The following is a 26,345-nucleotide window of genomic DNA, read 5'->3' as shown; positions in this document are numbered from 1 at the left end:
CTCCCTATTAAAATCAAAATGGCTTAATTACTTGTATTAAAAAAAATCTACAAGTCAACCCAACAAGGTGATTTGAATTTTTAAAAATTCAACAAGCATAATACTATTTCACAAGAATCAGATATAAGATATGAAAAACACAATATTATTATATATTATTATTTAGTTTCCTGTTTTCACTTTGTTATTTACATGATAGGCAGTATGCAAATGAGGGAAATTATGTCACTTTCTTTTTGTGTTTTATTATAAATGAAAGCGAGATAATGTTTGACCTTGGGGATAATAGTGCCATGAAATGGAAGAGAAAAGGCACAAGAAAATGAAAATTTTGAGGAAGCCTTCCTTTAAGTGGAAGATAGACAGATTCATGAAACCTCATCTTCATATTTTTATTTTACATATTTTGAAAACTTACTTGAACTGAACTTTTTTTGAAACATACCATCTTTTAATCTCCCTTTCGGATCTCAGCCTTGAAATGTCTGATTGATTGCGAAATTGTGCATTTGATACCATTAAGAAGACACTTAAAAGGGTGTCTCTATTTAGTTCGGCTTTTTGCCATTTTTAAGTGCATTTTGTTATATAATAATAATAATAATTGGCATTTAAATAATAATAATTGTCATTTATATAGCGCCATCTATCTAGAAATATTCTATTCCGAGGCGCGTTGTTATTATTATTACCCAAGCTTTAGCTCGAGCTGCCTTTCAGCGCTCATGCATTCAAGGAATTAATCCTGCCGGGTACCCATTCACCTCACCTGGGTCGAGTGCAGCACGATGTGGATAAATTTCTTGCTGAAGGAAATTACGCCATGGCTAGGATTCGAACCCACGACCCTCTGTTTCAAAGTCAGAAGACTTATCCACTGGGCCACAACGCTCCACATATATTACATTATGCAAATGAGATGCATATATTTTTTTTTATTTGTTTCCCTCAGGTTGATAGGTATTTGTGTACATTTTTGTGTACAAAAAATATTGTTATAGAATGCAATGGAAACAGCTCCCTCATTTGCATACTGCCCATGATGTGAATATCACTGCTTTTTTTAGCCAAATTTTATAATGCCCTAAGTTTCTTAATTTAATCTGAATTTGGTTAAATTTTCAGTGCTATGCTTGTTATATTTTTTTATTCTCTATCTATATCAGCTTGTTGGAAGAGGAAGTAAACTTGGCATTAATGAAAACGTTTTGAGCTAAATTACTTGGGAGGAGATACTTGAAAGTTTGCATGTCTGGGTGTGTTCTTACTCATGAATGACTCAGCAAGTCAATTTCAATTTTACATAGAAAATAATAAGTGTACGCTGTATGTTGGAATGCTGACCTAAAAATCCTTTTCAAACTTTCTTTTTTTATTAATAAGGTTATTCTTTTTTTATTTACACGTAGGAGGAACTTGCATTTTCTGTGTGTCATGTTGATATTGTTAGTACAGTACTCTGACTAATTGACAATTGGGGAGACCGGGATGGGGATATGGTTTATTTTAGAAGAAAAAAGTTCTGTTTATCACAAAAAGCTTTGCTTTAGAACCGGGGAGTGTTTTATGAAGCATCTTGTCAGTGTTTATCACTGACTAATTTATTCTGAGCCAATCAGATGCAAGGATTTCAGTAACTTATAACAATACTTAGTGAAAGCCACTGGCTTTGTTTTATGAAATTCTCCCAGTAGAACTGTAATATGGTGGATGTACATTCCACATTTAAAACAATCATTAATATGATATAAGTTTATATTATTTTTATTATTATTGGACATCACCTATTTCTATTTAAATAATGCAGTTCATTCTCGAATGTATATTTGACATTGCTGCTTATGATTTGTATTCAATGTTTAAGGTGGCTTATTGGACTATTTTTCTGCAATAGGGAACTGAAGCTATGTTTGATAATCTTGTTATTTGTCCATTTATTCCTTCTACCCCTTATCTTGCCCCTCTTTTCCTCCCCCTTCTCTCTCCTACTTTCCTTTCTCTCTCTCTCTCTCTCTGCTTGTATATCATGCCCTTGCACATATTTCCATTCTTTCATATTTTTTTCTTTTCCGTCTCATCTGTCTCTTCAGCCTCATTTGCTCTACCCCCCCCCCCCTCTCTCTTTCCCTCACCCTCTAAAACTTGATCTCGACTTAAAGTAAGGGATCAATTTGGACAGCTGCAAATGTTGATGTGTTTTTAAATGTCATATAAAAAGATTCTTAATTTATGAAATGTACAATCGCGGTAAGGGATCACGTTGGGCAGCTGCTAATGTTGATGTTTTTAAAATGTTATTTAAAAAGATTCTTAATTTATGAAATGCACAATCACAGTATCTCATATAATCGTAAGTAGTTGCATGCACCAAAGATTAGCACAGTATTTGACCTGGATGTGGACAGCAGCATTTTTAAAGCCATTCATGTGCATTTTTTTATGAAATTGCATTGACATGAAACACATTTGATTCCATTGTTACTTCACTTTATTTCAATTTGAATGTTACATGATACTCCAATATGATTAGAATTACAGGTACTGTATCAAAGTTTCTATGATTTCATAAACCCATAGAGGTGGAGTTTTTCTTGAATGCTTTATAGAAATTACAAGTGGAATATGACTGAAAGAAAATGATGTATTGAAAATCTGATACCATGACGTGCAGTACTCTATGTGGTGTCATTACTGAACAAAAGCCAATTAACTTGAGCCATAAAATTAATCATTCACACACTAAAAAATGGTAACACGGTGAAAACTACAAGATCACTTTGAAAAAATGTGAATTGGCAACTTAAATGTATCAATTATTTTACTATTGAACTAATGCTATATCCATATTCAATTTATGGAAATAATAATAGAGAATTATTGATTGTTGCTAATTTGAGGAAAAAAAGAAAATTACTTTGATCCTATGAATTCTGTTTACAGTACATCTGTGGGTGAAGACATACATTTGTCTTGCCAAATTCCAAGTGTTCATGAGACTGTGTAACACTGATCAGCTTATGAAACAAAATGACCAATCGGTAGTATATGATTGTAACATTTTACATGTGATGAAAAGTTATAAATTACTTTTCTGCAATTGTTGAATAATCTATGTAAAATTGAAAATGTGTTGGTACTATTTTTTTTAACACTGGTACTATTTTTGTTCTTACAATGAAAATTTGATTATTTATACTATGAAAATGACAAAAAGGAAAGTAAGTACCCTCTATAATCTAATGGACATTACATTTTGTAGTGATAATCTTGGCAGATATGTTTTTTACATTGATTGATCAGCTTTATATTTTTGATTCTTGTAAATAGCTTTTGATATTTAAACACACCTACATGTACTAACTATTAAGAATGATAGCAGCAAACATGTCTAGCATACTGACGTGATGATATGCCAACCATTTTTTTTTTGCATTTCATCATTATCTTCACCATAGCTCAGTGGAGAAGAATGGAAAAACATCCTTAACCCATATTTGGTGGGAAGGAATCGGTCCAAGGGGGCCCAAGATATGACCTTAAAAAAGTCAAGTCAATGGATTATTAGCCTGGTTTACAACATTCACAATCAGGCCAATAATATTAATTTCTACTGGGGCCCGTTGCAAAAATTCATGCGCAACTCGATTTTCAACCAATCAACAGCGCGCATTTGGGACTTGCGATTGATTTTTTGACTTGCGTTTAAACGCAACTCTTTCTGCAACGGACCCCAGGGCTGATTATCCATATCAGTTGACTTGTATCTTATGCCCCTATAGACTGATTCCCACCTAATTTGGGTTGAGGAGGTATTTCATCATGCTCTTGCGCAAAAATCAAAAATGAAGAAATTTGTGATGCTACACGTTGGTACTCGTATGAAATAGTTGATGGCGCTTTGAAATTCGTATGAGATCAAACAAATAATTGGTAATCTAAACATTTGTTGGACATATTTTGTATGCGATTGCAGTAAACACGTAATTAACAGTATTCATATGTGTATTCAAGAGACGTTTAAATTGCCCAAATATTGGACTTGACTTTGCCATATTGTAATTAAGAAAATTTTGTTATTTATTTCAAATTTGTTATTGTTGCACTTCCAGAAATTTGAGTTGTAAAAGGCCTATTGAGATGTATCATATAATGCAATGAAAAATCCTCCAAAGAAAAGAAAATCTAAATAATAGATGGGGGGGGGGGGTAGTCAGTGGAATATCAAAGCAGAAACAGGAAACAATACTTTAAAATAAAACCAGGAAAAACCGTCCTACATTACAATTCATGAGAAAGAAAAACCATGTTAAATTTGCAATTCATAAGTAATGTAAGACCTATCACTTATTTAGAATTACATCCAAGGGACATATGTAGTCAGAGATGCCAGCCACACCTTTTTTTTTGCATAGTTCCACCTTTACATTATGAATATTAAAACCATTCCTTTTTTGTTTCTGCATGTGTGTTGCTTTTTTTTTGCTATGAAGAAGGCAATATGTTATTTTTTGTAATGTTTTGCTTATTGTGGATATGTGTTATGATACGCACGATCTGCTTTCCATAGACAGAGCTGCAAATCCTATGCCCAGTTCAGGGCCTTGCTTGATCCTTCATAGTGACCATGCAGATTTGAGACCATCACAGTGAGAGAAAATTTTTTGTTAATCCTCAATTTGTTTGTAAATAATACTCTTCTTCTTGGGATGTTTTTGTTTCTGTTGAAGGAGGTTGGCATCTCTGCAGTTGAACTCTCCATTCAGTTTTGAGTGTTAGGCAATCATGCCGACACTTATTTGAACAGCGCCCACTCAAGACGAGAAAAATAAATAACTGGGATCCCATCACAGTCTTATAAACACATGATACTGATCTTTTTTTTTGCACGGGCATTAAAATGATTACACATACTTGTTTTCCATGAAATGCAGCAGCAGAAGCTCTTGCTTGACAGAGGCGATCCTCATTTGAAATTGATCAGAATTAAATTCTGGAACACATTCATCAGAAATGAAGGTGAATGGAGGGGGGGGGCTCAGATTGACTCTCAGCCTCCCCCAATGAGAACAGGGTATAAAAATGCTCAGTTAAAATACGGCTAAATTAACTGCACCCACAAATAATTTTTCAAAAAATCAAGAACATCCACCATTAAATATGATTTTCTGCGGAACATGCTCTTTCTTGGCTAGAAATACTATGTAAATGTATAATGGAGTACTATTAAATACAATAATCATTTGAAATAGCCAGTATTGATAAAACATGTACAAAATAATGGCCTTTAATTTTTTGGTAGCTATTTTCAATGTGTGCTTATAATCATTTCCACCAAATCCATGCAATCAATTTTAATGTTTGTGTTATTTTTTTTTCATTTTTTGTGAAAATTCTGTATTCTCAACAGCTGTTATTGAAAACTGTTTTTGTGTACTTAGTTTGAGTCATTATCTGAACTGTGATTGAGTTTTGGCCCGAATTTGATGATTTAAATGTTACAGGCAACATTGACTATTAAAGTCAAATTTATTGGAACTGCATAAACCACAGTACATTGACTTAGGAGAAATTTAACTTTAAAGAGGTGTTGTGATTAATGTGGTAAAAACAATAATTGCTTCGAGTTAGATGATTATTTTTTCACTTGTGGCATGTCGACTTATGCAAGTTTGCTTGCATATTAAATTATCACATATTCTGACTATTATAATGAACCTTTTTTTCTTGTTTATCGTTTATGATAATAATTTTTTGCAATGAAATCCTCTTTCTGTGTAGACCAGTGTGAGCATTATAATTAATCGCAATTACAGTCTATGCGCTTTAGAGATACTATATTAAATACAATTCCAGTTTTAAAATATAACTTACAGGTTTCTGTTTGTTCTTTTGTAATTCATTTATCATAATTAAGTGACTAATCATTGCCATTTGGGTGTTGATTTCAATCAGGGTAATACAAGCAGATTTTAAAAAATGATGTGAAGAGATAGAGTAATATGTGTTAAACAAAACTCTGAAAATTTCTTCAACAAATCTTCAGACTAGTAACTCATGTGATCGATAAACTTCTTTATTACTAAAAAGAGAATTATCTAAATTCACATAATAGTTACCCACATTCAAATCCTTGAAATGCCATAATAAAGCTCTACCTTAAAGGGATACTCCAATCTGAGGACAATATGATTTGAACAGATAAAGGAAAATCAGACAAACAAAACACTGAAAATTTGATCAAAGTCGGACAAGGAATAACAAAGTTATGACATTTAAAAGTTTTGCATTATTCCGGTGAAATAGTTCTAGGCTTGTCTTCATGAATATTCAGTGAGCATATTGATGATGTCTTATCCCCACTTGTTCTTTTGTATTTTATTATGTTTTATTCAACATTTTCCTTCAAACACTTAAAACATTGATAAGAAAGAGTATGAAATAATGAAACAATTATGATTTTATATGATACATAAATAAGGGAAGGTGGGTATGTGACATCATCAGCCAACCTAATGAATATTCATGACGATGTGCATGTACTGTTTTCACAAAATTTTGATAAACATTAAAATTTAATTACTTCGTTATTTGTTATCCAATTTTGATGAAATTTTCAGCATTTTAGATATAAATATTTTCAGCTCGGAGCATCCCTTTAACGAATACGCGTGACGGTGTGTGCGTGTGTGTATTGTTGTAAACAGTCCGGTTGCTATAGGGGGGGGGTGTTGGAAGGGGCAAAGAGGAAGAGGAAAACATACATGTAAGGAAGGAGCAAAAAGAGAAGTGATCGGGGTACATAGGCGAGTTTTTGATGTACCAGTGAATGAGTCGATGCCATGAACGATGCAGAGTCTGAAGTGTCCGCTGGGGAATAATAATAATCGTCTAGTTTAGATTTTAGTTGTTTCTCCGATATAGGTTCGAACTTAAAAGTTATATCTTTGTTCGACAGACAGACTAGTTTTCTAGTCATTGCTCATAAATTCCCCCTCCCCGTAACGAGCGGGAATCATCTTGACCGGAGATCATCTTCACATAATGACTAGCGGCCCTCAGTTCTCTAATTATGAATAGCGACCCTCTTATTGACTCTTATTGACTATAATATAAATAGCATCCATTGTTTTCCTATTGTATAATAATAATAATGGTATTTTATTCAAAGACTGTTCGCAGCAAGAGCTGAATTGTACAGAACTTTTACATTAAAAAACAACATAAAACATAACAGTATCAAAATAGAATTATAAAAATACACAAAGCATGAAAAATATGTACTATCATTAATACTTTGGGGGTTAATATGAATCAACAGAATATTTTCAATAAGTAATTGCAGAGATTTCAAAATTTGATATAGTACATGTATACGAGGAAGCGTATTGAGCGTTGTGACTAGCGACCTTGGAGGTGGGGGGGGGGGATAATATGACCCTCTCCCAATAAAGGCTGCTGTATAAATTCGAACTTGGAGGACACCCTGGCTGCCATAACCCTCATGACTTATCCTCTCTATTATCACAATGTGGGAGCGCCGTGGTATTGGTTACGACTCTCGTCATTCAATCAGAGGCACGTGGGTTCGAATCCCAGCTATGGCGTGTTTTCCTTCAGCAAGACATTTACCCACTGTAAATGGTTACCCAATTGGATTTATTTATTCTTGACGCTTTAGTGCCGACATCCCGACTCAGCTACCCTGGTCCCATTAATGACTATAATAATAATAATAATAGTATAGGGTATTTACATTGCGCACATATCCATCTTGTTAGGTGCTCACCCGGCTAAGCTAGGCGTTCATAGCGCACACACCTTTTTACTGAATTACTTCCTACCGGTACCCATTTGCCTCACCTGGGTTGAGTGCAGCACACCGTGGATCAGTTTCTTGCTGAAGGAAATTACGCCATGGCTGGGATTCGAACCCACGACCTTCTGTTTCAAAGTCCGAAGACTAATCCACTGGGCCACAACGTGACCCTCGTCTGATACTAGCCGACCATCTTTGTTAATTATGTTGATTATGACTAGCGCCTCAAAGTAGATATGAAGACCGGATCAAAAGTCGCAAGAGCAAATGTCGCGTCACCTCCGGGTGTCTGCCCAGAAAGGGGCCTCTAATAACTTTGATAAAATTGTGTGTATTTTCGTCAGATTCATTTTTTTTTATTTCTTCAAATTCAACTTGATGTGAACTAGTTTGTAATGGGCTTTCCAGAAAGAGACGTATAAATCACAGGTGAAAACTCGAAATAAAGCGAAATCTTGGACAAAGTTGCAGATAATTATATTTCAATATTGTTAGAATATGTATTTAGCCACTAATTTTTTTTTTGAATAATATTTTATTTTCTTCCTCTTTCAAATCAATAAGTTTACAATCACAATTCATATAAATATTCTTTGCACGTATACAATAAATAAACAATCAAACAAATAAATATATCAATATCAATGAGATTACAAATATTCTTACAATGATTACAAATGAAGTTAAACTGCCAAATTTCTCTTCTATAACTATGTCAAAGCAGAGGGGAAAACCCGTATCAATCGACAAAAAAAAACATACTTTGTAAAAGATGACTTTTTCCCCTGAACAGAATAAAAGTAATCTCTTTTGAACATATTAATTGTACAAGAACAAGAAAAAAAGGATAAAATATTATTTCAAAGGTTACTTAGAGGAAGGTTATTATCCTAAAACGTCCCTACACACTCACCTCACCCCCATACCCTCTCCCCCTCATCTCTCTCCCCAGACACTCACACAAGCTCACTTCAACTCAACACCACCCACAGCTCCCCCCTTCCCCCCGTCACAAGACTCACACATCCATCTACACACGTACACCCACACTCGATGCATCTGCTCTGGTACAACTATCTGTATTTGAACAAATAAACAAAACAGAAACAACATGAAGCAACCGATACATCCATAGTATTAATTAAGGTATGCATTGATTTGTTCCCATTTCCTTAAGTGCACCCCAGCTTCCACTTTTTAAACGCTATTTGATATTCCGTATCTCTATACTCTTTAACCAAAATAATGTGTCACTTTCTGTACGGTTGGCAATATTCCTTGTTTTCTTGAACTAAAAATAATATACTTGATTAAGAATATGATACAGTTTATTAAAGTTACTGTTGTAGTATTTCCAGATATCCCCATGAAAATTGTTTTCCAACTGTCACTACCGAGTTCATTCAGTTGAAATATTTTACTCATCTCTTCCCATAATCGCTTAACTTCAGGACAATAAAAAAATAAATGTTGGTAAGACTCAACTTCTTTTTTACAAAAGGAACACAAATTATCTGTCTCAAAACCAAATTTAAAAAGTTCCCTTTTCGTGTACACAGCCCCTTGTAATTGTTTGTATTGAAATTTTCTGTGTTTGTTGCACAGCATTGCACATTTCAGTTTCAAGAACACCTCTTCAGTTCCCCCATTCCCAAATCATATTCGGATTGCCCATCTGTAACATGAAATACATAATCAATTTGAAAATTTTCAATGAAGTGGTCATATATTCGTCTAGATTTTATATCACATAGTTTCTGAACATGCCCACATATCATCAATTGAATTTCAAAGTTGTCTGTACTCATTTCCATAAAATCACCTTGTATCCACTCTTCTGTTATTACTGAAAATATCTTTTGAATTTTGAGCAAATTTTCAGATGAAACTTTCCGATTATACCAGTATGAAACTGGTCTTAATTGACCTCCAACTATTATATCCGAGACCTTAACTATACCTTTCTGAAATAATTCAATATAAAAAAAGTCTTATTATTGAGGCATTTACGCTTGTTATTAAAAATAATGTCTAATTTGTCTGAATGTCATTCGTAAAGAGCGCCATCAGCCACCGTAGAATGTATAAACAGTGGGAGATTGGAGCAGAATGGACTCATATTCTCTCTCTGGAAAGATCAGTGGCGTGGGGGCACACTCCTAAGTAACTATGTTGAAATACGGATGCATTCTTTATGAAATGCTTGATTCCAAAAGGAGCTAAATCCACTTTTGACCAAAATTAATTAGTTTTTACATAAACATATGTATCTTAGACGTGGGAATCAAAATGTACCATGTATCGCATTTGATTTTTTTTTTTTTTGGGGGGGGGAGGTATATAGGGAAAATAGTTTTAATCCTAATAATTTCCATTCATGTGAAACTATTCTAATTGGATTATTAGAACCATCGAGTCAATCCACCTTAGCATTTAATTTTCAAATTTTACTTGGTAAACAATTTATTTGTTATTTAAATACCAATAAGAGGCTTTCCCAAGTTTGAAACAATTTAATTATTATCTTTTATCTTATAAAGTTACTGAGGAAATTATTGCAAAAAAAATCAATAAACACAATGTAAAATGGCAAATCATGAATAAATATTTTTCCATCGCATGAATTGTAACCACTGTAGATTAGTATTAAAAAAAATCTTTTTGTGAGTTTGTTTCATCTTCTGTTCATGTTAGGCTAAGAAGGAATTACATCCCTGTTCTGTGTCTTCGCCATAAAATAGCCCGATTGGGGGCGGAGCTAAGTTATCAGGAGGGGGGGGGGCATGTAGGTGGAAAAGATACTTTCTGTTAGGGCAATATTTAAACAAAAAAGTAGCTAATGTATCTCAACTTTCAATGACAGGACGCATGTGTTAAAATTTTCTTTGAACTAATACACTGTGGAATCAGGGGCGGCTGAACATACATATTTTGTTATTCCTGTTTTTCGCCGGGGGTAAGCCAAAAAAGTTGGTACCATATTTTTTTATATGCTAAACAACTGCAAGAATATTTATTAGGAGGCTGCACTCTACAAGCTCCGCTTTTTAGCAGCCTCCTCCATTTTCAACCTGATTTGTAATAATCTTGAATATAATTTTCTGTACAGGAATAATTGAAATATGTTTTGTTATTTATATATGTCAACATGTACAGAAGAAACTGTAATTGTTGAAAATGGAAATAAACGAATGAAATGAAATGAAATGGGCAGCCAAAAAAGACACTTATAATGAGGCCTATGCCAAAACAGGAATTGGTGCTGGAAAATGTTTTGGAAAATATTTTCAAAATCAGATTTACGTTACTGCCTGAAGAAGCCCATGTGTCAATTGCGTGGTAAAAACGAATGCATTTGATGTATGCTGATGCATGTGTATAGTTTAGATTAGCTTAATTAATTTCATCAGTTTAGATCACTGTAACTTTCAGCGTAGTTTATTATGTTGATATTAGTTTCTTTACACCTATTTTTTATTGTTAGGTCGACGGGTTTATGATATTATATATCCACAATTAACTCTTTGATATGCAAGTTTAATTTCAGTTACAGTTTGTTCAATTTAAGATTAATTTAGTTCTTAATTCAATTTTGGTTTCATACTGTAGTTTAGTTCAGTACAGTTTAGTGATGTTTATTGCACCTTGAACATTTTTACATAGTGAAAATTACTCTCTCTCTTTTGGACTGACTTGTATTCAAAAACTTAAAAGAAACTTTAGATTTGATGATGAGAGCCTGAAAGCTCGTGGTTCGATTTCGATTCCCGACCGTTTCACTCTCCAGCCCAAATGGTCTTTTAGTTTAAAAATCGTCAAGTGGATCTCCATGTATAGGCGTATACACCCTTATTATAATGACAATATTTAGCATGGACCTACATGTACTACTCTGTCAGAGTAGGAATTGCAAACGTGTTTTGATAATTTTCTTTTCTCATCTTTTAATCTAGTAAATTCATTCTATGTAGTTTCTTTGTTAAGCTTAATATACTTTTTGAATCATGAATAATAAATATTTATTTTTTAGCTTCATTGCACAATAAATTCAATCAATCATTTTTTTTTACTTTCTTTCTTTCTTTCTTTCCTTCTTCCTGCCTTTCTTTCTGCCATCCATTCCAATTCCAATCCATCCGTTCATTCATTGATATCCATTCATTCGCCCATTGTTAATGTATTTTGACGGTACTATAGCTAGGATTCCAACTTCCGCGTTTGCTGGGTGTATTGTTTCTTTCCTTTAAACTTTATTTCGGTAAGTTTAATTGTCAGAATCTTGTAAATACAATTGTATTGTTTATTCAAATTTTATGATAAAAATATTGCCCATCACATAAATACCGGCATACCCTCAAGGTAAAGAATTTTTTTTTTGCAAGTCCAGAAAGAGTAAAACTATACGTCCTATACCGCCAAATCAACAGGTGTAGTCCATTGATTATGTAGCATGTAGTCCCATCTGTAGATATTTGTGTGAAGTTTTTCGATACTGTATCCTCCACGTATGAAATTGCAATAGATCTAGCCTTTAATTTGAGGTCTACGACCTCAATGAAAATGACACACATGAAGCAAGTAGTTACAAAAATGATTGTACGGAATTGATACTTTTTTTTCTTCTGATTGCTGTAATCCATTCTGCAAAATGCAGACGCAGGTGCTGTATTATTTATTTGTCTCTGGCTCTGCTACTGCTAGTAGGCCTAGTAGTATTAGTATTAGTAGGCCCCCTAGTATTAACTCTCTTCACTTGATTTAACCTTGTTCATGGAATGAGTGGTTTAACCCCGGGGGGGGGGGGGGGGGGGGCACTCGGTATATAATGCATAGTGGGTATGTGCCGCAGAGGGGACCCCCATTTTTACACCCAAATTTCCGTTCCACATAACCCTACAGGGCTGTAGGGTTACGTTCCACAGAGCTACCAAGTCTCACGCATTGTGCGTGAGACTCACGCATTCAGGGTCCGTCTCGCGATCTCACGCATGGCACCCATTTTTCTCACGCATCGGGACCCGACAGAAAAAAAGAGAAAAAGTAGCATTATTCGCCAGATTATACGACTGGCCGACCGCCTTCGCGTCTAGCCCGGCACGTGAGACGAATCAAAAGTGCAGTCAGCGCACAGCTAGTACGTGATACGATGAATAGCCTGCGTGCATCGCTGGTTTTGAAGCCCATATCTCATGCGCGCGCGTTGCGCGCGCACCTTTTCGCAACGTACGAGTGTAAGTACTGGCCGCGCGCGCACAGAGACGTTGAGTCATGAAAATCTCACGCATTACATTTTTTTAAACTTGGCATCTCTGGTTCCAAGGCATAGCATTTTTTGTTTATTGAGACAAAAAACAAAGAAAGCCGCTCCAAGGCATAGCATTTTGTTCTTATCAAGAAAAAAGAGAAAAATCCGCTCCAAAGCTTTGCATATTTTTCGTTATGCAGTTCTGGCCGCATTGATCTGCAATTTTGGTCAAAAGCGGCCGCCGAGCGCTGTCCGATCATCGTCTCTGCGCTAGCGCACCCGGCGGAGGCCGGGCTAGCTGCATCATGCTCGCATGCCCGTTCCATAGGGGTGCATACGCACGTACTCGCATGCTGGCGATCCGTTCCAAGGACCCCCGTTTTCACAAAATTGTAGTTCCGAAGACCGTTCCGAGGACCCTCCTTTTTACAATAAGCCCGCTCCAAGGCCCCGTTTTTTGTCTCGCCCGTGGCACACCCCTACCACTTTTTGGTCGAGCCCCCCCCACCCCCGGGTTTTACCCCGGAGCCCAGGACTCGTCTGTCTAATGTTAGGCAGATCAATACTCTCCAAAATGGGGTCGTACTCAAAGTAAAAGGGGGAAAAACTCAATTATGCACTTACCTCGATTATACGGATGAAGGTCTATAGTGACACAGAATCCTGACATAGAGGCACAAACTGGACCCTCAAAAAAAAGGAACAATTCTGTCTCGTTCGTTCTCCTTTTTTGAAAATTGAAAACAAAATGACTGATCACTACCAAGAACGAACGCAACATAAAGGTCTAACTTTTCCTTTTTTAGAGGGTTCAGTTTCCTTCTGCAAGAAATTACTCCATGTGCTGAGCTGCTTTTAAGATGGGTTATAATTGCAAAGTTGAAGGAATTTATAAAGTTTTAACAGCAAAGCACGTATTTAACACCTGCTCTGCTAAGATCATGGTTATTTTACTGCATTTTTGTTGATACTTTTATAATATAATTGTGTGAAGTGCAGGTGTATGAAGCATGTAACGCCCATGGACGTATGAAATAAGAGTGAGCATAATGTTATGATTCTTCTATTTCATTGCAGTTGATGAAGAACTTAGTTTGATTATCGGTGCTTTGTGTGATGTCGGCCTTTGACCTGTGACCCGACCTGGGAGATGGCAAGTGGAAACAAGTTTGATGAACTTAGAAAGAAGTTCAGTGCCGATGGGGTCGGCAATCCTGGACTGGGATTAAAGCCAGTGCCTCCTCCTCCCGCCTCAAAAAATGCGAACTTGGGACATCCAGCACGAGGTGGAGGAGTAGGCGGAGGAGGAAGTGGAGGGATGGTCACTAGAGGAGGAGGAGGAGCCTTTGGTTATAGAGGTAATAGCTCAAATTCAACAGGACCAAAGCTTTCTAGTAGTCACAGTCAGCCTACTATGCCATCATTGCCATCGAGGACTCAGTCTCAGAGCTCAAGCTCCTCGGATATATCAGACATTCCTCCAGGTAAATATGATGATGATGTTGATGATTATAATAATGATCTTCTTTTTCTTTCTTCTTTTTTTTCTTCTTCTTCTTTGGTAAAGCAGGGAGGGGGGGGGGGCATTCCTAAGATACTACCCACCTACATTTTTGCTCTCAGTTAAAAATTTATTCTAATTGCATAAATTCTGCTGAACAAGCTTTTTTTGGTGCAACTGGTGTACCACTAACTTAAGTGCTCTCATTTCCAAGAAATTCTATTAACAAATCTCACTTGTTCTTGCCCTTTTCTGTGCTAAAACAACATTCAGACCTTTCAACTATTTCCAGATGTAAAATGAATAAATTCTGCAACTTGTTTGTCAAGTTCAGAGTATTATTTGATATTATAGCTCATGGGTGTTATTACTGTGTCTGATGAAAGAAGACACATCATCATCACCCTTGTCATCATATTCATTATGATGATTATTATGATGACTATCAGTGAATATCACGAATGTCATAATTCTTCTGCAATATTTGATAATATGATCATTGTTACTGTAACATGCAGAAGCTGATGCAGAAAGATGACACACAACACCATTCCTCGTGTTTTGGTTTGTTTATTAATCGATGACTCGTTATATACAACCAATGATAAATAATTCCAAAATCTCCAAATACAGGACAAAAAGATAAAACCCTGGAAATCTGGCCAAGAGGACCGACCATATTTTCACTGGTGATAGCCTCACCTACATCTAACACGAATGTTATGTCAAATACCTATAATTCTGACCTAAAAATGAAGAATCCTCTCCATCTGCCCCATGAATGTAGTGCAGTTCAGGAGTGAATTGGAGCAAAATCCTCTCTCCTTTATATGCAGTTATTACTCTCTATTCACAGATGCTATTGCTAAGCCTTGACCATAACGACCTACGTCATACAAGCTCATAGCTCTAGAATGTGATGTCTTGACCCAAAGACCATTCAGCATCACTCTTACTCAGAAAGAGTGTGAATCATACTTTTTAAAAAAGTATGAAGATTGTTGAACATTCTACTACTGTAAACTTTCTACTACCTCCTGTGCACTTCCTGTGAAGGCATTTACTACTTACAGACAAATAATTAAGAGTTATTAAGATAAATATGAATTTCCATTAAACAGTTAATTTTGACCTATACTATTATTATTATAATTAGAATTATTATCATCATCAACATCATTATCATCATCGTCATCTTCATTACCATCATCATCTTCATTATCAACATAATTAGAGGTGTTGTGGCTCAGTAGATAAGTCTCCGGACTGTGAACCACAAGGTCCAGGGTTTAAATCCCACCACAGCACTAGCGTCCTTTGGCAAGGTGTTTATCTACATTTGCCACTCTCGACCCAGGTGTAGTAAATGGGTACCCGGTAGGAAGAAATTCCTTGAATGCTCGATACGCCCGATCAGGGTAGCCGTGCTAAAGCCGGTGTAATAGTATGCAGCGCTTAGAAACATTTGTATTAAGCGCTATATAAATGTTGCATATTATTATTATTATAATATCACCATCATCATCATCACCATCATCATCAGCAATATCAGCATCATAATCATCATCATTATTAAGATTTTTCTAACAATTACCATTGTTAGGAATATTATCATGATTATTAATTACCATTGTATTTCTAATGCTGTAACAGAAATACACGAATCTTCATATTTTATTTTTAGAATTCAGTTTGCTTGCTTTGACAGGTTTGAAACTGTTCTAATTATTCTGATAATCAATTTGATTCATTCTTTTCCACATTTATGAAAATATACATTCTTCTGGCAGTCACATACTAGTGAAAGAATGATTGGAATTGAAATTGAAACTTTTTTTACCACTTGCTAGATGTTAACTTTTTAACAGGAACATAAACAGTCTTAGCACATCTTGTATGACAATATTATTAAAGATTTTCCAAGTTTCTATTTTGTATTGGGTCAATTTACGTTATCACAGTCCAGTCAGTTATCTTTATTAATGATTGAAAATTTTATCAGAAATCATAATACAATTATTAAAATCAGGATTATAATGACTTAAAAAAGAATTGGGAAGTGTGCCATTTTGTCATGAATTTATCTAGACTAATACAAACTGTACTATTGTGTCTATAATTCATTCACCTTATTTCCCCCAAACCACACCACTTTCTCCAACACATCTCTTAAAACTCCTCCATGGAGAGCCTCTGTCATTCATTCAAAGAGTTACAATAGATTTAAATCTAACTCAAAATGAGATTTATATCAAGTCATATTACTTAATTACAAAATTTTAAATTGACCTCAATTTGAGATTGATTTGAATCCATTATGCTTTGTACAGTGAGATAGGCTGGAGTACTGTGGAGGGACGTTCAGCCAAGTATGCATCAAGTTTGTACCAAGTACTTTGGATTTTGCCATGTAACTTCCTTGTACAAACATCAGCCCCCTTTTTCTTTTTTTTGGCTTCTGTAAACATATCGGCTCTCGAGTTATCAGGACATCATGACAGATTTCCTTTTTGACTTTTGATTTCCGCCAGAGTAATTAGCTAACTCTCATTTTCAATATGCGCCATGCATTTGATGGAAGAAACATGTACAGTATACATGCGAAGTGTGATGCCAAGTGAAGTTCATGAGATGGATAATGTACTTTGATGTCATTTAAATATGTTTATGCTTTCGGATTTAAAGAGTTTGAGATTTGATTAATTTTAGAAATTATTATTGATTGCATTTCAGCGACCTCACCAATAGCTGGTTATTCAAAGAAAGGTATTTGTATTAAATGTCATGAACAGTATGTCATCGCCTGTGCACGTGTGTATTACAGAGTAACAGCGGGCATTCTTTGACCCTATTCAAATTTACAGAACAAGTTCAGAAAAACTAGAACTTATTGAGTGTTAGATCAAAGAATGTTTGCCGGTTCTGATTATGTTTCCCCATCTGTTATCATGGTTTTTGTATTATTTCCTGTGTAAAATTTTATTCATCTTTGAGATCTTTTATTTCTGTGCACATCATTCAGAAACATAAATTATTGTTGTGCTCCTTTTTTGTGAGTGTACATGTACATTATTTGAAGTCACCATTATTATCAACATAAAACTACACTGAATAGCACAAATAAAACGGATCACAAAAGCTGTATGACCATCAAATTATTAATGGCTGTATTTAAAAGTCATAAAATAGCTTGTGCTACTTTTGATAATTAATGTACATGTAGTAGTAAAGACCACAGAAATGTTAATGTGATTAACATAGACCATGGCATTGTGTTAAAAAATCATTACATGTATGACCATTAAGATGGATTATGTTCATGTATGCCATTTCTTGGTAAATTGCCAATTCATCTACTACCATATCGTCCACTCATCACATGGTCTAACTTCATTTAGTCTAATGCCATTCTGTCCATCAACATCTCGTCCAAAACCATTTGGTCCAATCATCACTTCATCTAATCACCAGTTCATCTATGACCATTTTGTCTCATATCCAGTTGGTCTAATACCTATTTTATTTTCATTCATTTTACCAAAGTAACACCTCGTCTAATTAGACCAGGTGGTATATGGACTAAATGGCTATTAGACCAACTGGTTATTAGACAAAATGATGAGTGGATGAAATTACAATTAGACCATGTGGGTGGTGGACAAACTGATGATAGACTAAACAATAAGTAGACGAGTTGGTAATTGGACGAATTGGCATTAGACCAATTGAAAATAAACCTTTCTGTACAGGCCTAGATCATTGGACCATTTCATGAAAGGACTTGTCAGATGTTTTTTTGACAGTTACCATAGGAACTGTGCTTTTCAGCCAATCAAAATGGTGGAAAGTTGTCAGATCTTACAACTTTTTGTCTCGCCTGCATAGCAGAGCGAGACTACAAGTTCAGGCGCCACTTTTCCGATGGCGGCGACTTCAACATGAAATCTTAACCAAAGTTAAGTTTTTGAAATGTCATCATAAATTAGAAACTATAAAGTTCATGAAACATGGACATAAGGATAATCAAGTATTACTGAATATCCTGCCTGAGTTTCAGGTCACATGACCAAGGTCAAAGGTCATTCGGGGTCAATGGACTTGGACCATGTTAGGGGTAATTGTTGAATTGTCATCATAACTGAAAATTTATGGATCTAGTTCATGAAACTTAGATATAAGAGCAATCAAGTATCACTTCACATCTTGTGTGCGCTTTAGGTCATATGACCAAGGTCAAAGGTCATAAAGGTCAATGAAATTCGGTCATGTTGGGGTATTGTTGAATTGCTATCATAACTGAAAGTTTATAGATCTTGTTCGTGAAACAAAGAAGAAAGGGTAATCTAGTATTACTTATTGCTTTGCATGTGTCATAGGTCACATGATGAAGGTCAAAGGCCAATGAGGGTAAATGAATATAGTATTTTATTATCATTTTTGAATGATGTTTTTTGTGTGAATCATTATTCAATATTCATTTTCAAGGTCAGCATTGCTGCTGCTACTAGTATATTGAATCACGTATTGCAGGCGAGACTGCCAGAGGCGGTCCACTTGTTAGACTGTAACAAAAAATAAAAATGAAATGGTCTAGATCTAAACCTTAAAATGGCTTTCTTTGTTATTCATTGATAGGCCAATCCATTATGTTTGTTGTCACAATTTTGTGAATATATAAATTTTCATGCTATTGCTTGTAACAGGAATTAAAAAAGCCGTACGTTCATTTTTTGATAAGTATCTACCAAAGTCCACAACATTGAAAGGTATTTTATAAGTAACTTGTAAACGTTGAATTCATCTGTTTCAAGCTTCAGTCTACCTCAATACACTGTCCTGCACATCATCAGTGGGTTTAAGTTTGAAAATACATACTTTTATTTATGTAACCCAGAAAATAACATTTTTTTAAATGCTATTTTCTGTTTTGTAGTACCAAACACTTCTTTACATGTGCATGCTTTGCGAAAGTTCACCCACTAGATCTACATTTATTCATATTTAGGAGATGATGTTCTTTAAATTAAAAGTGTTAATATTTTGAAATATATCTCCATGATAGAAATAAAGGAGGGTGGGGAGGGCCTTGTGACAGGTTTTGGTTCATAATTGTAGGCTACAGGGTTTTTAAACTATTTTTTTCCAGTGGACTTGGGCTGTGTTCCATCAGGTTTCTTTATTTAGAATCCTTAAAGAGGAATGAAACCTTTGGAACAAATAGGCCTGTGTCGGAACAGAAAAATCAAAGAATAAGAACAAATAAAGTTTGAGAAAATCTGAGAAATAATGAGAAAGTTATGAGCATTTGAATATTGCAATCAAATAGATTTGATAAAAGAGGCAATTTTAAGTGAAATATACTAAAGTATTGGGGAAGTTGTTTACAAGTGACATCACACATCTTTGTCACATTGCCAATTTGAGGATTTTCATAGCATTAGTGATTGCAATATTCAAATGCTCATAACTTTCTCATTATTTGTCTGAATTTTCTCAAACTTTCGTTGATCTGTTTCTTTAATTTTCTGTTTTCACACATGCTATCTTATTCCAAAGGTTTCATTCTCCTTTAACGTGCATCACCTTCACAAATCAAAATATGAACACAAATCAAGGTTACTGGATGAGTAGCGTTGAAACAAATTTTCACTAAAGTTGCTTCCTCCTTCATTTCAAGTCCACCCATCGTGCATCATACTGTTCAGTTTGACGCAGGAATTGTATTATACAAATGTAGTAGTTGAACTTGGAGCGTACTTGCATGCATTGCCCATCCAACCAAAATCATGCTTGAGACCTCTTCTGCATGCAATCAATATCCATGAGCTTTGATTAAATGCAGAACCAGCATTTAGGGTGTGTTCAATGTTGATTTTCAAAATTAAAGAGCAACATGAATCATGATTGAAAATGCAATCGCAAAAAACGGATATAATGAGAAACATAGGGTGTGTTCAATTGTCCCCCATTCTCGGTCATAAAGGTAAACATCTTTCAGATCGGCAATCAGAGGAAAACTTAAACGCCCCAGAATGTACATTTGGAAAGTCGATCAGAGTGAAGACCTTTCAGTATCGCGAATGTGACCCTGGATATGATTGAGTTTTGAAACATTTCTAAATTTGTTCTTCCTGTGGAAGCATACCACACAAGCAAGTGCCAGAATTGATATTTCTTGGTGATTGGTCAAACCTTACTAGGCTAACGAGAGTGGGAAATTTAAAGATCAGCTTTTAATTTTGACACCTCTCATCATGTTTGTGTTCTGTGTCTTGTAATTGCACTTATGATTCACGTTGCTGATGTGAAAATCGATATTTAAAACCCCCTTATTGTTTGCCATTTAAAAGACATTAATTTTGATGACTCACAAATAATTTAAAATGCATCAGTGGTTGAACTTTATAGTATCTTTGAGAACTACATGTATGTTTGTAGGCTAACAATGCGTTCATGTAGGTTTCATAAAATGAGACAAGTGAATTTACACACAGCGAATGGTGACCCTTTTCTTGTGTTAAAGTTTATATTCCTACCATGTCGCCAAGTACTTGAGAACATGTTTCAGTCGACTACTTGAGAACATGTTTGTAGGCTAACAATGCCTTCATGTAGGTTTCATAAAATGAGACAAGTGAATTAACACACAGCGAATGGTGACCCTTTTCTTGTGCCAAAGTTTATTTTCCTACCATGTCGCCGACTACTTGAGAACATGTTTCAGTTGTGTGTGAAGTCATGCGCAACTGTACGAACGGCTTTATGAAACACCTAGTATCTGATTAAAACATGCATTGTCGAGTGCACATTCCCCTTGAGATGAAAACTATGTTTCTTGGATAATCATGCAACCCAGGACAACACTATTTGTTTCCAGCTTCAGTGTTGCTTCATTGTTTATTATCACTGCTCCCACTCAATACATGTTTGTATGCTAACCTTGATTTGTATGATTTGCATGAAGTCGTCGTGCTTTGCTGTTGTTGCATGCCTACACGTAAAAATGTATGAATTGAGCTGAATGAAAAGAGGAAAATCAAACAAGAAAACAGAGGAAATTCACTTCAAATAAAGATCAGTAAATAACCAAAGTTCTATACATTTTGATAGTAATGATAATGATAGCTAGATGATAGCTAGAGAATGTCTTTACAAATTAAAATACATACATGTAAGAGCATGAAAACAGTGATTTTGGTGTTTCCATAACATTGCCAATTCGGGGATTTTAGTGATAATTTTTTTCAAAAGAAACTGACATATTTTTTCTCTTTTTTTCTGATGGTTCAAGGGCTCTTATCACTGTTCATTGTAAGTTATCAGGTACAAACTGTTTTTTTACTTCCAAGGGTTAATGAAACAGATGAAAAGTCAGCACTGTCTTTTGTCATGAGCTCAAACTTTTCATGCACTTTGGCTTCATGCTTACTGGTACATATGCCATTTTATGAATTTATGATTGATCAATTTTGATTCACCTTGCATGTGTTATGTACATGTATGTATGTATGCATGCCTATATGCTTCTTATTATGTTTGCAACCCATTTAATGCATTGACCTGACCTCATACATTCGTTGTACAGGATCACTATGAATTACATCCAAAATACAGTTAAGGGAGAACAAAAACAATTGCATTAAAGTGTCAAAGTTGATCATTATTGTCAAAGAAATCTGAAGGCTGAACAACAAAAATTTAATTTTTCTGTGATATTCAGTTCTGGTTGATATTTTATATCTGAACAGGGAGTTGGATTGATGACATAAAAATATGATTTACATACCCACTCTATGCAACTATTACGTAATCCCATCCACCCCCCCATGCAATGTCCGTATTTCCGCCTCGTCAACACGATTCTAACATCTTTTATTATTCCGAATCTTGTAGCTCTGCCAGCGAGGGTAATTTCACAACCGCCCTCTATGTTCCGTCAGTCGGAAGCCCACATAGAAGAGGACATGTACACTGCTGCTGACGACGAGGATGCCGACATGAATGGGGATGGGGTAGAGGATGAACTCTACATGGTGGACCTGGATGACAATGATCCTGCCGTTAGTTATCCACCGACATTCTATCTGGTAAGAGATCATTTTTATGGTCATTTTGGTCTCCGTACTTTGAACCACAATGTCCAGGGTTCAAATCCCACCGCATCACTCGCGTCCTTTGGCAAGGCATTTATCAACATTTGCCGCTCTCCACCCAGGTGTGGTAAATGGGTACCAGTAGGAAGGAATTCCTTGAATCCTCAAGCACAGGAGCAGGGTAGCCGTGCTAAAGCCAGGCTAATCATTATTTGGGGAAATACGGCATAGTCATGTCAGAGTTTTTTTTCTAGATTCTGATGCTGTCTTACTTATGGATTTTTCATGTTTTTTAAAAATGAAAATTCTCCCTGCATTTTACTGGGGGCTATCACATGAGGTACATGTCTTCCATCATTTAAGTGTAGGGAGGGGGTCATGTCACCTCCCCTACCCCACTTTTTGAGATTGAACCCATACTGAAGACCTGAAAAGCACCTCTATTTTGTTGTGGTAGTTTGAGTTTGAGAAATACTCAATTTTCAACTGCTCTTGTTGGGATTCATTCTCATTTCTATAGTAAAAAGGCCCATTTTAAAAATAAAATTTAGAAATAGAAAGTCCCCGCACTGGAGGAAAAGGACCAGCCCCTCCCCCACACCCTTTCTTGCTTACTGCCCCCTTTGTTCAGAAGCTGTTGATGCCATGCTTGCTTTTACATTCACGTACCCGCCCCTGCCAGTATGGGATGGGGCCCTCTTAGAGACTACACACTTGCTGATATCCTTCGTTATGATTCTGCTATGAAAAAAATGGGTACGATCTGAAAAAAAAACACCACACACACTTAACAAAAAAAAGCAAAAAAAACAAAAAAACACAGAGACTATGTGCACAGGTGTGTAGAACTTCATGTATACCTAAGTAAAAAAAAAAAGAGTTTATGATTTATGAATGTAACATTGATCATCACAGAGAGAATAATCACATGCGTGACTTATATTGTTAGCCGTCATGTTGCGATAAAGTAGTCCTATTGGTTTACCAGTATTTACTTAAAGGGCATTCTTTGTGAAATCTACTATGAATGCACCACAGGATATTACAATTGAATTCCCTTTTTTTAAAGCTTCTTTAACAAAGGCAGTGTATGTTATTAAGAATTTGTGCATATGATTTAGCCTTCGTCGATGTCGTCGATTTTACTTCCTCATGTATCTTATTAAAATGAGAACGTTTGTGCTTGTGAGTTAACATATCATGCCAGCAAGGTTTTAATCTCCTTGGCCTCCAGATTAATATTTGATAAACAATTTGGTTTTGAATGCAGGACAAAGGCTTGCACAAACTCATGTGCTATCAGAGGCACATAACACAAAACTCAACGATTGATCGTCTGCCTGATTTTCACAATCAGCTGCATTGTTATTATGCACAATCAGTCGTACAAATTTACTTTATGATCAATCGCTAAGCGTTATGCTACGGTCTTTGTCTCTTAATGAATATTTGAATTGAAACCAGTCATTGATAGTGATACAAGTGCATTAATTGGCCTAAAGTCAATGGCTTTTTAACAACTATTGAGAAGGAACTGTACCTCAAAATTCATTCAGTGCTGTAGCCTTCGTGGAGAAGACATCAAATCAAAGTCAGCAATTGATATCAACAGTAACCAGTATAATATCTACAATATTTAATTGAATGGACCTATCAACTGGAAGATAAAACAATTTTCACTGTGGAATGTTTAGTGATTGAAGCAAACAATTTTTGCAGCTTATGGAGCTTTTTTTTTCTTGAGAGAACCGTTATCGCAGGTCATACTGTGATCATCAGTTGACATTGGTTGTGGATAGTTCATCATTTAGCAGTAGACTTTTTGTTAACAGATTTTTCTTACTTCTGATTTATTTATCACTATTATATATTTATATCTGTAGGTGCAAAATACTAAAAACCGATCCTACATGTATTCTTTAAGTGAACTTTTATATTTTGGTAGCACTTTTCTGGATAAGTTGTTCCGTACAGTTCTGTTCTTGTGAATCGAATTAAGAGGCTCACAAATCTCATGGGACACTTTGCAAGATTAAGAATAAATTAGAGCTTTTAAGAAATCTCATAAAAGACATTTTCAGTGTAATTAAGATAAATTAAAGGAGGAAAAGGGAAAGGTTAACTAAAAAGATGGGTGTAATTTTAGCATGGGTTGACTGAAACATGATAGACCCCACTAGATACGGTCGTAACCATGAAAAAAAACTTGTCTCAGTGCTGGAACTTTTTTGTGCCTACTCTGGGTATTTTTAGCCTAAATTTATCAAGGATTGTGACTTCAAGTATTCCCAATGCATGAACAGAGAAAAAAAGTCATAGCTTACCCTCTGATTAAAAGGTTGCCGATTGAAATTGAATATGATCCTCGGCTGTTGTCTTCCATGAAAAGATAGGCTGACTCTGGAAAAACAGGATCAGTTTCTATTGCTCTCATTAAAAAAAAAGAAGTACCAAGTGAGTCAATCAAGTATTTGACAAGGCACAGTTTGAATACTCTTTGCCATTTTACATGTAGGTGTTATAACAGTTATTGTGGATATCTAAAAATTCATTCTTCCTTGTTCCTTTTGCAAGAGCTTTAAAAACAGGATGGAAATAAGCACTTTATTGGTCTAATACTTGAATGATTTCCTGTTCATATTTGGACAAGACATGGATATATAAGGTGAAAGGGTGATTATAACACAAAGGATACTTTTTTTTCAAAAATAGGAATATTAGTTTAGATTTTGTTAAATTGTTTGATCCAAGTGGTTCGTTATTTTAAGAGGTGAACCTTCAAAATGAATGGACTGTGAATAAATGACTGTGGATAAGTTTGCTGAGTAGGAAAGCTTTACTTTGCTGAGCAGGAAATCTTTACTTTTCAAAGTTCTTAACATCTTTCATCAGTCAGTGGTGATGGTCTTTAAGGACTTCAAACACATGTATCTTCCGTGTTTATGTTAGCCGTTCTTGACACACCTCCAATGTACTTTCCAGCATCAGGAAGAACTAGCAGATCTTTCTCATATTCAGAATCATGTTGCTTCGGAGTGTTAAGCCATTTGTCACTTTGGTATTGTGTCAAGCAGATCATCACCCATGTTGAGAACATCTTTACACTGTTTGAGTGATTTGCCAAATCCCATGTATCCACGCTGAATACTCTGTGACTACTTGTAAACTCTTGAGTGATTTCTTTGGATGAAGTTTGTGAATAACTAAAAACCATGTTTGAGCCTGGCTTTGTTGACAATGGGCTTGATGAAGAGGAGTATGTGGCTGTTGATGAAGATGACTGTCAAGATATCTACCTGGTACCTGATACAGAAGAAGAGGATTCTCCACGTCGCCCGTCTGTGACAAGCCGTTCATCTGCTTGGCCACCGGTCCAAGACCATTCACCTATGCAGCCGCCTGCTCCAGACCCCTCACCTAGACAGCCATCTGTTCCTAAATTTGGTGTCCGCTCATCCATCACAAACTTTTCCCTCCCTCCTATCCCAGATTCGGCCCGCCCCTCGGTCCAAGAATCTCCCCGTCAGCCTTTCCCAGACCATTCTCGGCCACCTGTCCCACTTTCTTCCCGCTCTCCTATTCCAAACAATTCCTGGCCACCTGTCCCAGACTGTGCCCGCCCCTCGGTTCCAGAATCTCCTCGCCCGCCTGTCCCAGACCATTCCCGGCCACCTGTCCCAAACTCTGCCC

The 26,345-nt window shown here is 35.8% G+C and overlaps 1 protein-coding gene across 1 annotated transcript in view; it reads left to right on the top strand.

Annotated features, from left to right (window-relative positions):
• Positions 1–11,967: 11,967 nt before the first annotated feature.
• Positions 11,968–26,345, top strand: part of LOC121411415 (tyrosine-protein kinase Fer-like) — a 72,349-nt gene continuing 57,971 nt past the window's right edge. Inside the window, 4 exon segments of the mRNA XM_041604141.1 lie at positions 11,968–12,074; positions 14,139–14,545; positions 17,296–17,328; positions 22,456–22,649. Coding sequence (XP_041460075.1) covers positions 14,212–14,545; positions 17,296–17,328; positions 22,456–22,649 — 561 coding nt within the window. The 5' untranslated portion in view covers positions 11,968–12,074; positions 14,139–14,211.

The sequence above is a fragment of the Lytechinus variegatus genome, chromosome 3 (assembly GCF_018143015.1).
Source record: "Lytechinus variegatus isolate NC3 chromosome 3, Lvar_3.0, whole genome shotgun sequence".
Taxonomy (NCBI): Eukaryota; Metazoa; Echinodermata; class Echinoidea; order Temnopleuroida; family Toxopneustidae; genus Lytechinus; species Lytechinus variegatus.
This window is presented reverse-complemented; position numbering and strand designations above follow the sequence as displayed.